At 44.0% G+C, this 14,617-nt stretch overlaps 1 protein-coding gene across 1 annotated transcript in view; it reads left to right on the top strand.

The window, feature by feature from the left end:
- Positions 1-14,617, top strand: part of LOC146805597 (gamma-aminobutyric acid receptor subunit gamma-3-like) — a 281,259-nt gene that overhangs the window by 123,801 nt on the left and 142,841 nt on the right. The window contains exon 2 of the mRNA XM_085620530.1: positions 1,969-2,117. Within this exon, the coding sequence (XP_085476656.1) occupies positions 1,969-2,117 (149 nt within the window). The remainder of the gene's footprint in view (positions 1-1,968; positions 2,118-14,617) is intronic.

Here is a 14,617-nt window from a genome sequence, read left to right as displayed (position 1 = left end):
TTGATATTTTGCACACTATTCCACCTCAGATTGAACTCAGCATTATTCAAATCAGTCTAGACCCTGATCCAGCTCGAACTGCCAGGCCAGGTTCTCCTCGGATCTGAACATAAACAACCCAAGACCAATTTCGCCCTGATTGAGGCTCTACTGTCTGGTGTAGCTTTGATCCAGTGGCACAGTGAGAGCACTGTAGTGTTCCAGCATTGCTGGAGGCTGGAACAGTCCATACATTTGAAGTTCATGGATAGGTGCAGAAAGAAAAGCCCTTCAACGTTGCTGTTTTCCAGCCCTCATTTATGGTTGAAGTATCTCCTGAACCAAAGCTTTGCTGTTGTGGAAAGGTCAGCATCTAGACTTACATGGACTGTGAATATGAATTTCTCTAATGAACTTGGAGAAATGAAGGATGGCCACTTGTCCCAGTAGTCATGTATATTAGGCTCAATATAGCCCGGTAGTTTCCAGGGTACTGTCCCTGATAGCCCAGGGATGCCCTGTAAGTAGAGAAGAATCCATGACATGGATGGATGGTGAGCCATCAACTAAGGTTAGAGGTTGCTTAATGATTCTGTGCAGGTGGAGGCAAGTAGCATGGAGAAGTAGATCTATTTATAGATTGGTTTGTTCACATGGTCTAGTGGAGAGATATATATTAGGGTATCCTACTAGAGAATAATGAAGGGTCACTGCATGTGAGCTCTGCATTCTGACAGTATCGCAGTAAGCATCTCATGGGGACGACTGGTACACGGAAGGAGAGCAAAGTTTTGTGTAGTGTGTAGGAGTGTATCATGGTGTTGGTACAGTTAATTTCGATTTTTCTACCTAAGGAGGTTAAAGGGAAAGTGCATCATTCCTGGAAGGTTTTCAAAGTTAATTTAAGGTTGTTTTAAGTCTTGCGCTCTAGGATTTGGTTTCCTCTATTCAGGCAGATGGCACTTCTCTTTCTTCTTTGAGTGAACTTGAGTGAGTTACATCAAATATATTTGTTTCTAGTTTGTCAGTATTCAATAACACATACTACTTCTCACACCATGTGTTTCTATGTTACTGCCCGGATCAACAGGTATGCCTCTTGGAAACTTCAACTCCCTATAACCTAGAAATGACTCACCATTAACTGGTCCAGTAGCGTGTGGCAGGGAGACAGGGGCTCATCTGCACATGCACCTATCCCAGGATCAGCTCTTCACTTTCAGGTGAAATTATAAAAAAACGGGACATTTAGACAACATTTGAAATTCTGCTTATTTCTTCATAAACGCTTATTGAAACAGATATATGTACTTCATCTTGCAGACCACTCATGCTGGTTAGGCACTCTTGGAATCACCCCACATGAAGAAAGAGCTGGTTCTGATATCAGAGGTGATTCTAGTCTTTGGCATTTCATCAATCGACAGAATCCAAAACCATATGACAATCAATCAGCCAAACCAAAGCTCCTACATGCTGTGTGCCCACAAGTACAAGTCTACTGCACAGCCAGCGGAAATTCAATTATTTTCTTTGACCAGTTAAATAATTAATGTGCTTTCCCTGTAAACCAGCTTATCACAGTATTAAAGCAGATTTCGTTAAACGACGATGCCAACTCCTAAATCCGGTATTATCTAGAAGCTGTTCTTGTGGCTGTCATTCCCAATGGCCGGTACAGGATGCTGGCGGTTGTTGCCATTCTGAGAGATGGAGGGAAGAAAAGTGCAACACAGAAGATGTTGCTTGATGTGGGATGTCAGAAGGAGGGAAATAAAGAACAGAGCAAGCTATGTGAAATTAAAACATGTGTATTTTGGTCCATGCCTTCCAGATCTGTCCTTTGTCTGTTTCCTTCACCTCCTCCACCATGACATCACTAATCCCCTGCAAACCCTTCCAGTTTATACTCTATAATGTTTACACTGACAGTCAGGAAATAAATGAGTGCACAAAATAACTGGGCGTCTATGTATTTTTTCATTGCAGCTCAAGAAAAATCGAGGATGATGAATATGAAGATTTAGCGTTTAACCAAAAATGGGTGCTGGCCCCAAAAACTCAAGACACAGACGCAACCTTAATTCTAAACAAGCTGATGAGGGAATACGACAAAAAGCTGCGGCCTGACATTGGAAGTGAGTTCTTGTATGTATTGTTTGACAAACTCTGACCACATCGGTGATGGTGAAAAATACAGGAAGATTGATATCGAGAGATAATTTCTAGACATACTGAGTAGATTCCTAACCTTGTATCTGTGCAGAGGAAGGCATAATATCCATGTGCGTGGATAAATAACTGTTTCCAGCCGAAGGCATAATTGCATGTGTGCTTACATAAGTGAACAATTTTCTGTCTATTTTTTAAGATTGATTGTTTAAAATAATATATATATTTTTTTTAAATTGCTAACAAAAGAAAAAAAAATGTCTGTTGCAAGGATATATGGCTTTAGTTAGAGTTGAGTGGTCCAGGGCATCAGGCTCAAAGTGACAGATGTTCCCTCTAAGTATTTACACTGCAATTGACAAACATATGCATAATTCGACAGACTGGACATCTGCCACATTTTGGTGGAAGTCCTATATCTGCCAAATAATAAATAAGGGCCTTTGGGTCTTGTTAGAAGTGGCATGTGAGATTGAATCTCTGAGCAAAGAGGTTGCAAATGCAAGTGGTGCGATGTGATAGTGTGTCTAACAAGCTATCATCTGTGTCCCTGTCATTCTCTGTATTTCCTGTTCGTGCACCAGCTCCTTGTACCAACAGTGGGTACAATCTTTGTCACTAAATGGTATCAACCCTCCACCTCTTCAACTGAGCATCTGCCTGGCATCCTGATATTTATTTTGAAAAATTTTTTAGGACTTCTTTGCTTTTCTCATTCCTCCCTGGGAGTTTTCTCTCCGCCTAGCTTGTGCTGCTCACATCCATGCATCTAATACCTCAAATTGTTTGGGTCTAGCTGGAGGCTTTAATGAAGACATCACTCCCCTTAATTGATACAACACATCCAATCAAAATGACCCATAACGTGGAAAAGCCAATTCTCCTTCCTACATCTGTTGCCATGTAATGTGCCGGGGTATCCTCTGGTGGGGCTTCTTCCCCTACCCGAGTCACCACACCTGAATCTCTCCTACATAAATCTCGCAATACCTTGAAACATCTAATTTTGAATGTAATTTTTACAAAACACTATTTTTCTTTCCAAATTTTGCTAAGCACGTTCCAATCCAAGCACAGCGTTACACTGACCGGCTTACCACAGCGTGGTGCACTCTGACGTCACCGTCCTCTCTTTGCATGTACATTCGCTCTCACATTTGCACAACCAAGTAACTGTTTATCCAAAAGCTTAAATTACAGTTACATAAAACCAAGTAATTGTCTGCCGTCTAAGAGATCGATAGTATACTCTCTCTAAAGAACATTCACACTCCGTGACCCACGAACTGCGTCTGTCACTTGAATTGCTGTAGTCCACCCCTGGCACCTGAGGTTTTCCCCATGCAACTCTATTAGATCCACTCACACAAAGTTCCCTATTCCAAGTGAGCCGTCAATAGCGCTCCACGACACCCACATCAATGATTAGAAAATTAGAGTACAAAGCTATCCCGGGATCTTTGACTTCACTTGAGTCCGCTTTCCAAAAACCTCCTGATCCGCACATGTTCAGACCAGTAAACCAATAGACTCACGTTCACTCAACTATCAATCCAACTCCGCAAAACATCACACAATCAATTCACCACAATCCAATCAGCCGCACCGTCAATTTCCGCCAACCTCTGTCAATGCTCGCCGTGCTCTGTTCTCAATCATAGGGCTCTATCTTGGAATCTATGGGTCTAATCCTGCTCTAGATTTACCTGGGTTCTCCCCTCACCTCTGGAGGCAACTATCCGTTTCTGCTACCAATTGATGGGGCCAGATTCCATATCCTAGATTTACTTAGGACCCCCTGGCCGATTGTCTTTATTGCCTGCTATAGAAGTGTAGAGGGGAGGAAACAAGTTACCAATTATACATTTCCCCTCCCCGTCTGGCTAAAGGACCACAGACTCTGGATTCAGCTTTTGTTAATTTATTACAAAGCCAAAAATAACAGAATATAGACACACCTGAAAATCAGAGTATGAAGATACATGAATAGTAATACAGAGCCCAATCTACAAATATATTTCAATCGGCACAATAGGCACAGAACAATGAATTCCAGAATCAGAACACAACTGATTATAGACACTGCATCCAAATCCCTTTTCATTTGTATTTCCGAAAATAAAGAATGATCTGTCCCTACTCTACTTCTGAAGTTGCATCCCTTCCTAGTGTCCCAGAAGAATTTCCCTCAAAGGTGTCAGCATGTGTTGACTTCCTAAGAGGCGCACTCACGTTAAATGGGTCAAGTAGCGTGAATCTACGGCGCTTGTTCTAAGATGCTCCCTTTCCTCAGTCAAAAGTAGAAGTCCTGCAAATCTGTCCCTATGCCTAATACAAAAGGACAAAGTTACACCCCTAACAGGTCACATGGTAAGCTATTCTGTGAACACCTTCCTTGAGTAACTGTCCACAGACTCCAATTAATTCAAAGTCTTCTCCGACGACCTTGGTTCCCAGGTTTCACCAGGCACGGAAGGTGTCCTCCCTTCTCTCTGTTCAAGTTCTTCATAGACATTCCTCTCCTCCCATCTATCTTCTTAAATCCAAAATAACGAGGTTGAATTCCTGCACCTGCAGTAGGGGTGGAAGAAAACCTTCTACACATGCAAACATTTTAATTAACAGCCAACTTGTGAGCAAACGAGGAGAACTGAAACTTAAAAACAGGGAAAGTTAGGCCTACAATTGACTAACCTAAGAACGTTCTTTAATATGTGAACCCGTTACACAAGCCTCGATATGAATCATTTATAAACAGTGGATACATTTATTTTACCTAATATTCATAATGTAAATGCATGATTACATAATTTCTCTAAACACGTGCGAAATCCTGATCAGTCTTGTAAAAATTTCATTCTACTGATTTTAATATGAAGATATAAACTTCATTCTAATAAGACAAATTACAGCAAAACAATAGAATATATGCGAGTGTAGTTCGTACATGAATATAATGTACCCTAAGAAATTTAAGAGCGTCAAGCGCTCTATCAGATGTTTACTGAGTGTGATAAAGACTGTACTTTTCCACCCTGATTATGGGTGGCCTGTTCTTCTTCAATCCCTGTACAAAGTGGAATTATGGGGCATACGCCAAGGAAATGGGGCACCATGGCGGTGCACCAAATATAGCAGCGACGCACTGCGCAATTTCCAAAACGCAGGAATGCGTTGTATTTGGAAGTATAGGCGCATCCCTGCGTTTGCCCTAGCACAGGCTCAATAAATAGCTGCCTAGCGCCAACACAGACACCCTTGCACCATAGTACAAGGGTGCCTGTGTTGCAAGGACGATTGTTTATGTGCAGGAAGATGTCCCTTCTTGCACATAAAAAATCAATAATGGAAATGTGCTACTTCTATGTGTGCTGCATTGTGCAGCACACCTAGAAGTAGCGAATCACCATTAATTAATGATTATTTATGTGCAGGAAAGGACACCTTTCTGCACATAAACAATCATTAATGGTGTTGTGCTCTTTCTGTGTGTGCTGCACAATGCAGCACACATAGGAAAAGCAAAAACGAGGAGAAATAGAAGTATTTCTTCTTGTTGCTCCACTCTAACACTTGTTTTTTCATGGTGTATTTGGTGTGTTGCCTTAGATTTACATATACTTGTTAATCTGAGTCAACGTAAAAAAGCAATGGGTTTTGGGCTGGAACGCCCACAGCAGCACACATTGCACACCCCTTTCACGCAGAAATTGAGTGAAAGGGTATCATAGTTACAAAGCAGCATTAAGCCACAAATAGTGGCTCAATTCCATTTATTAAATATGGAGCAGGGCTTTTCGTAACCGGAACATCAGCAAAAGTGATGTCCTGGTGGTGAAATCCGCTTGTAAATACGCCCGTGAGTTTTGTGGTAGTTACCAATGCCGCACAATTTTCCCAGGTAATCTTCGGCTGGTGAAAGCTATGGTACATTACCTGGGAAAAAAAACAGTAAATACATGTACATGTGGATTTTGGGACCCTAAGCTCCAAAATCTGCATGTGAGCCGTTCGGAATTTATCGGATGAGATAATTATTACCTATTACTACTCTTTTGGGGAATGACATGAGGATTTTGGTGCATACTGCACCAAACTCTGCAGGTCCTATTAAATGCCGGTCTCAGTGTCACATTTTTATCGGATGCAATAATTATCGATTTACTCGTCATCAGGACCTTTGTGTCAAAATTCTATTTTTTCAAATAGAATTGTATGAGATCAGATGGCAAACATCATGTTTTACTGCTAGCATGCTGTTTGCAAACAATATGAATTTTTCATATCTAGCGAATGTAAACGAGATAACATTCTGCACTATTGAGCAAGGATTCTCTGCTACATTCGACTGCCACTCTGTATGATTTTATCATGTTTTTTGTCAATAAAGTACATCAAGTAATTTAATTTGCTCTTTGCTCAGTTCTGGAATGGAGAAATGACCAGATATTCTGAATAGCACATTACCAGACAGGATTACAGCCCATCCTCACATCGTTCCATCATTAGCAGTGAAATTCGAGCTATTCTGAAATGTCACTTGTTGTATATTATGTCAATGTCAGACTATGTCAAATTCTAAAGCATACTGGCCAAGTTACACTGCTTTTCAAGTAGTGTCAAATGTCATGGCACTGGTGTTCCAGTCAATACCAAATCGGGTTAATGCTTACAAATCAAGGGCCAGATGTACATAAATTTGTGTGTGCGATTACCTAAAAGCACATTTTTGCGATTCTCTGTTAGGTAATCGCAAACAGCGATGTACTACAGTGTGTTTTACAATGTTTGTGATTCCCAGTGGGTCACAAATGGACCTCCCTCATTAATATTCATGAGGTATGTCACAATTTGCAACCTATTGAGAATCGTTAAAATCACAGCGATGGTGGCCTGCTTGGGTTAGCAGATCACCATGTCTGTGATTGCTTTTAAATAAAGCAATGTTTTTCTTTAAATGCAGCCATTTTTCCTTAAAGGAAATTGGGATGTGTTTCAAAAACAAACATGAAAAGTTTTTTTCATTTTTCAAGAGTAGGCAAGGGTCCGTGGGACCACTGCCAGCTCCTAAAAAACGTTTTTACAACCTTCCCATTTGCAGATGGGTTATCACCTATTTGAAGTAGCGGTAAAATGCAAATGTTTTGCGACCACATTTTGGTCAAGAAACATGAGCACATACCACTGCGAGTTGCTATTAGAAAGGGATATCCTTAATACACCTCTTCCTAATACTGAATCACTAACCCATTTTGCGATTCTGTAATAGGTTCTAGAATCACAACATAGGGTTTGGTACATAGAAAAATGCCTTTTTCAGGTTGCAAACTGCCTGATTCGAAGAATCAGACCGTTTTTCATCTAAAAAAAACCCTCATACATCAGACCTTAAATTTCTTCATGTTTGCAAAAGTGGGGGAGCTAGTACACAATGTTTCAGAGCGATGTTTCCTGCTAATCTATGACCTTTTCGGGTTGGTTACGCATTTTGCAAGAGCAAGCAGTCTGAAAACCAAATTAAAAAACATTGTTGTATTCATATGTGTGCAGATGAACTGAGTTTGGTAATGCAGCAGTGTGTGTTTTAATTCTTCACACATTGGGTCTGGTTCATAATAAGGCATATTTTGAAAATTCTGAGGACAACATCAGAATCACGCATTTCTTTCTTTCTTTTGAAAAGTTATGTGGATTTCAAAATGGAGATTAGGCACACAGAGAAAATGGGGTGAACCTGCACTGCACAGGTGAGATGGGTTACTGAGGCCTCACATTTAATACATCCACCTTTATTTCAAAATCATGTGCAGAAAGCCCATTGATGTGCCTATCCTTTTAGGAGGAGCCTGCTTCTGTTCTAAACAGTGTTCTGTGACAAATAGAAGCAAAGGCCTCAACTGCATGTCTATTGTCGACTTCATGTGGTTTCAGGCTGTTTTTGTTCCTTCCTCTGGTGAATTAACACCCTCAGCTTCATGGTGAAGTTGTAATAGCCTTACTGTCCTGTTATTCAGAATCAGACTCTTGCTCCCCACCTCTCTCTCCACTTTTAGATTCACAAGATTCATTAGTTCCCAACAACTCATCTCCTCTGCTCTTAAGTGCTTTCATCATCTGAATGGCTGAAAGAAAATGTCCCCATAAATGTTACCGAAGCTCGGTCACGTCAGAGAATTATTATCTCTGAGTGAGAAATAGAATTCGTCCCTCCTGCTACCAACAATGATTCATATGTTATTTGCAATATATTAGTAATGTTGAATGGTTTTGAACAAATACTCCTTGTTCTAAAGGGAGCACATACTTTTTATTCAAATGATGCAAAATACTGTATGATTTATTCAACAAAGAACAGAACTAGAGGAGAAGGGGAATGAAAAATGATTGATTTTGTGAAGGACAATTATTGAGAAGTACTTTCCCGAACAAGGGTTGTAAGTCAAAACTTTTTTGATCAAAGCGATTATCAGTGCATAGAGATGGCACAGCATAAAATATAATCATAACTTCATACAAATATGCGCTTGATACCTTCTTTGTGCATACAATGCATAGAAATGCACAGTTCTTGGGATTACTATGCACTGTTTTCAAAGACTTGCCCGACATCAAGACTTGCTCAGCATCGGTATAGTCCAGAATATCGTGGTCTAAATCTCGTCTGAGAAAAATATAGTGTCCTGAATATAGGTTTACAAATAGTTTACCATGTTGGAGTTATTAATAGAAAATCTGCATCCAATGGAGCAATATTTTTGCACACCATGTTTAGGTCACACTATTTGTGTCAGACAATGCTATTGTTTGTGCTATTCTGACCTACAACTTGCAACATCATCAGAGGTAAAGCCTCACCCCAAAAAACTTCAAGTGATCCAGAGGAGTATTGAGATGATGAGCCACCATCTTTTGGGAAATTTCTTGGTCACCACAAATGCTTAAAGACACACCAATTCTTTTTTATTGCTGCAATCACCCCACAGATCAATTCAACCACATCACCTGTCACATTGTGTAGCCCTTGTCATAGTCATCTTCAAGACTGGCACCACCGAATACTAGCAAGCTCACTTAAATTGTCTAACTCAGAAGTCAGTTCTTTGAGTGAGGCAACCCCCTCCAAGCATAACACAACCATATGCTTGCAGGCGTCCTACTCCTATTTGCTTCCATTACACCTGAATCTACTTAAAGTGAGAAACATCTGACTTTGTAACTGTGGCTTTAGTGCATTGTTGAGTTCCAGAGACATCCATCTTATTGGATACTGTTGTATTGTGGGCCCTAGGTCCACATGCTGGTAAATGATTGACACAGACACCTCAGTAGGGTACTGGAAACTAGCCACGAGCACGTGCACTCAGGCTCTTTTATTCGCGAGGTCACCGGACTGGTGATGCCCGTGTTGGATGGGTGAGGGGGTGTGTGTGGGCCAGCCCTCGAAGGAGTGGCTGGCAGAAACACTAGACTGTGTCCAGCAGGACACAACATTCCTCCCAAATTTTATTAAAACGAAAAACAACAAACAAGAGTCCAACCTATGGAAAGGAATGAGAACACAACTAAAAATAACTGAAATCTCACAGTTCAGAGATGTAGTTCGCAGGTCAGTGGTGGACAGGTGCAGCTGGGAGCACCCGGACATCTTGGCACATGTCCATACTTTAACCAGGCATATCTGGACACGAACACGGTGCTGATGAAGTCCGAACCTTTCAGCTTGGCGTCAATTGAGTGATAGTCCACCTATGTGATGTTCGTCAGTCCAGCGTACTCTTGCTGTGAGGCAATTAGTGTCTTATAGTTCAAAATAGGTGCATTAGGAGTGTAGGTGGAGTCGATTGTAAACACCGGACGATGATGTCACTTGATCCCTTTGATGACAGTGTTGGCATTCTGTGACCGGCTGACGTCTCGGTTGTATGGCCTGGCTACCTCCTGGAATCCATTGGTGGGGCAACGTAAAGTCCATCTATCACCCTTGGGGAGGCCCCTTGGATGAGTTGCTACGGGACTGCATATGGGCTCTGACTTCGGAGCCACCACCTAGTCACTTGTGCAAACTTCAGGGGTGGATGTGTCCTGGTTAGAACATGCTCTCGCTACCAGGATCAGGATGTACGCCAGGTAAACAAATGGTCACTGTCTCTTCAGATCGTCGCTCTGTATAGCAATGGTGCAGGACTTGTCATGGTACTTGATGATGCTCCAGGGATGGTAGTGATGCACATGATAAATGATGGAGTGGCCGCCATGAAACGACTTGTACAACAGGTGGTGATGGCTGGCAGTAAGTAGGGGTGACTGGCAAATCTTTGCAGTCATGATACTCGTCGGACACTTGGTGCAGCTCTTCTTATTTGGCATGTGTGTAAGCAAACAGGGATGCCCTTTCCTTTAAGCAGCCGATGACAGGTGGCTGGATGGTCACTGTGAAGAATGACGTCACCGCACCCCAGTGGCTGTCATATCTTAGAAGGTGCATTCAGGTGATGGTACGAGTACTCCTCTGGTCCCCTTTTGTTGACTTCTACTGCGCACCTGTTGTCGTCTGCTTTCCTGGGATAGGATAGTCGCCCTCTTATCCCTCCACTCCTTTTCTTCTATCTGTGAAGAGTGGCGAAAGGCCACGCAATGCATGTTCCGTCTGTACATGCTCTGAAATGTGGCAAAAGGCCACGCAATGCAGGTCGCTTCTACACCTGCTCTGAAATGTGGCGAAAGGCCATGCAATGCATGTTTCTTCTGTACATGCTCTAAAATGTGGCAAAAGGGCCACGCAATCTCACAGGGACCACCTGCTCACTCCATTGTGTTCTTTGGACTTCGCATCTTCTCGCGTCACGGACCACTCACAAGTCTGGTCCTGTCAAATAGGACTTGTCGTCTTCTCAGGTGCATCAGCCATTTCAGGGACAGCAGTGGAGGTAGGTGCACTTGATGGATCCGTTCTGTAGCGCCTTCCATACCCTTCTTCTCCTTGATGAAGTATTCCGGCTGTAACTTAGAATCGCTGTGGGAGGTAAGTGTCTCCCTTCTCTTTTGCGGTTTGGCAGCCTGCCACTAGGAGAGCGGGGATCTTTTCATGCGTGTAACGGACCGATGCACACCACAGTCTTAAGGCAGTATTGGAAGGCACTCCCTGAATGCTCTCTGGCCCACTGCTGGGTGATGTTGGTGCAGGTAGGGTGACCACGATCTCTCTCCTTCCTGTGTTCAGGCCTCTCCTCTGGGATCTCCTCGGTGCTTTGCAGATGGTGGGTAATCTCCCTTCCGCCTACTCTTCGCTCAAAAGCACTGCTCTCGCACCTTGAGGCTGCGCTGTCATGACGTTGGATCCTGCCCTGTTTTCTGCATGCTTGGCAGGGATGGTAACTCCATATGAAATTCTTCTAGACAGTACTGGGGGAGCTGGCTGGCACATATTCCTCCATGTAGTAATTCACTATCTGTGCGCACCAGTGAGTAGACGCTCAGTCTGTCTCGTGTTTTCAACGTGGTGGCTGTTCCTCTCTTGTGCTTCCTGCAACTGACGACCAGTAGGTGCTCCTCCACCACTCTCCTTTTAATGTAGTGGCTCTAGTCTGTGGCAGAACTTGTACAGGGGGTGTAATTGCAGCTTCAGGCATCTGCTCTAGTTAGTCCCTTAATTCTCCTTAGTGACTTCCAGTCACTCACTATGAATATGCCATCACTACTTTTTCAAGGCATGCATTATTTATGTGCTCTCCTGGCATTGTCTTTGGGCACCATGAAAGGTGCTGGGCCTCATGCAAGTCTTCCTTTTGAGTGCTGAAAAAAGGGCACCGGTGGTGTTGCTGGGCATAGTATTCTTCTTGCTCCACTCTGTTGCAGCTGTGCATTATCTCTGTGTCCCTAAGCCAGATTTGACCATGGAATTACCATTCCCCTCACTAGCATTACAGCTCCATTTCAGGTCTGTATGCAGGGTGGCTGGCCTTGCAGGAGCATGGTATTTATTGCTGGGCATAGTTATGCCTCGAGTCTATTTATGTTGCGTGCAGTACTACCATTGATCACTAGATGGCATTGCAGGTGCACACACCAGGCGAGTTGCTTCAGGAAACCTCGAGATGTTGCGAGCAGAAAAACAGGGCCTCAGTCAGAGCGTTGACGGCCACAGGACTGGCAGTGCGAGAGGAGGGAAAATTCACCGGCTGGCAGGTAGGGACCTTCACTGCTGGTTTGATTTTAACGTTACTTTGCGATGGGCAGCGTGTGCTTTCACGTTGTGAAGCTTCTCATTTGCCTCCATGCAGTGCGGCTGGCCCTTGAACTTTCCTCATGCTGTAGGCGCTCGTGGCTTCTCGCCGGTGCTTTGGGGATACTGCTGGGATGATCGTTGAAAACCTTGGTTGCAGCCATGCTGGTCTGTAATGACAGTGGGTGGCTCGTAGCGTTCCTCCTTGCAGGCCGTATGCAGGATTAGGGGTATTCTGGTGCCTAGCCAAGAGCACCGCCTAGCTCAGCAGGACTCCGGTCGCACTGGCTCCTCGGAATGGCAAAGCTTTGTCCTCGTGTGAAGATTGGGCATGGGGCCTTTCCTTCCTATGTTGCTGTGGGTGCCATGGTGACAGCTCACTTTAATCGTGGCTCATCGGTTTGAGGATGGTTGAGGGGGACACCCCATGCAGATGCGGCAGGGCTACTCGACCTCCACAAGAGTAGCCCCGGTTGGAGCCGCCGTATTCGAGTTACTCACTTGGTGCGGTGTGAAGACTCATCTCTAGGAGGTGCTGCAGCCACCACTCTTCTCTGCCCGTGGGTGCTATTCCAACAGTTCACCCGTGCTGGAGACTCAGGCATGGGGCAAACAGCATTGGTAAGGGCCTCGGAGAGGATACAGGCAGTGATGGTAGGTGGGCCACAATGCTTCAGCGCTGCTTGCTGTGTGAATTCGGTGCTCTGATCCTGGCGTGGCTGCTGCCGGAAAATGTCCCTTTTCTTTGCTCTGATGGCAGGCAGGTATGGGGCATTCAGTGCAGGGGCCAGCCTCTGTCCTCCCCGTGCTCACAGGGTGCCACAGTTAATTACCGCTACCAGTCTCTTATCTGCCAGCGTCTCCTGTCCTCCTTTTGCATTGTGTGCCAGCCTCACTGTTGTTTCGCGCACACCCTTTAGGTGAGCCACTTCTCTCCCCACGCCGGAACAGACAGTAGCGTTTCTCAGATGGAGCATGACATGGTGAAAGCCCGGTCGTACCTAGAGGGATCGGGGCGCCAGCCTTATCAGCGTCCTGCTGACAGCTCTCTAAGAGCTTCTTCGCGCCTCTCACTAGCGCACTCCCCCTCGCAGCAGAATGACGGACGCTGGGCACCAGACTGTTGGTAATGAACAGCCTCTTCTCTCCCCCCTCAGGTTTGGTCAAGACAGTGGCGCGATCAGCGGAAAACCGTCATGTTAAGGCTATGCGGCCTTCTTGCCCGGTCATGCCACAGGTGCTGGCAGCATGTGCAGGGTGCATTACAATATGGCCCTCCTTTCTCCCACGAGGAGGGGAAGAACAGTGTCTAGCAAACAAGCAGGGTCAGACCCTCTAGTCGCCATTGTTGTATTGTGGGCCCTAGGCCCACATGCTGGTAAATGATTGACACAGACACCTCAGTAGGGTACTGGAAACTAGCCACGAGCATGTGCACTCAGGCTCTTTTATTCGCGGGGTCACCCGACTGGTGACGCCCGTGTTGGATGGGTGAGGGTGTGTGTGTGTGGGCCAGCCCTCGAGGGAGTGACTGGCAGAAACACTAGACTGTGTCCAGCAGGACACATCAAATACAACAGTTGGCTTCTATTGAAAACGTTTATGTGTTATTTTACATAATTTCCCTTTGTTGTTTTTCCTTAATCTGTACACACTGTTATGCTTTTTGAGTTATTGTATATGTCATATCGGTTAACACCCTGATTCTCTCTCAAAGTACATCTTGAGTACATCAAAAGCTACAGTCAGACAGTGTTATGTTGGCGAGATATTTGGTTTACCGATGTGTTGAAAGGTGGAATATTAGTAGGGGTCGGTATGCACCTATCAGTAACAATAAGGCCACCAATGCAATATAAGGTCCAGACAAGGGCTCAATAAATTATTCCATTGCCCAACCCTTAGCAGCTGGAAATGAGCAGGCAGGCTTATCTTAGGAGACAGGTGTGTAAAGCATTTAAAAACCCTAATACATTAAATAAGTAAGACACAACATACAATACAAATCCACAACCAATTTAAAAACATTGGAAATATTTTTACGATTAAAATGACAGCAAAACTACACAAATCCAATATAGGGAAATAGAGATATGATTTTTGAAAGAATAAACACTTTCTAGTGCTTAAAAACATATGCCACCAACTTGTTACATCTGGTTATACTTGAACAGGACAAAGTCAAAGTTTAGGGTCAACCGCGATAGAGCTCTGGTCGATACACCTGCAGCGGTCAGGGATTCT

The sequence above is a fragment of the Triturus cristatus genome, chromosome 8 (genome assembly GCF_964204655.1).
Source record: "Triturus cristatus chromosome 8, aTriCri1.1, whole genome shotgun sequence".
In the NCBI taxonomy this organism is placed as follows: Eukaryota; Metazoa; Chordata; class Amphibia; order Caudata; family Salamandridae; genus Triturus; species Triturus cristatus.
Note: the sequence above shows the minus strand (reverse complement) of the source record. Positions and strands in the feature narration are given on the sequence as shown.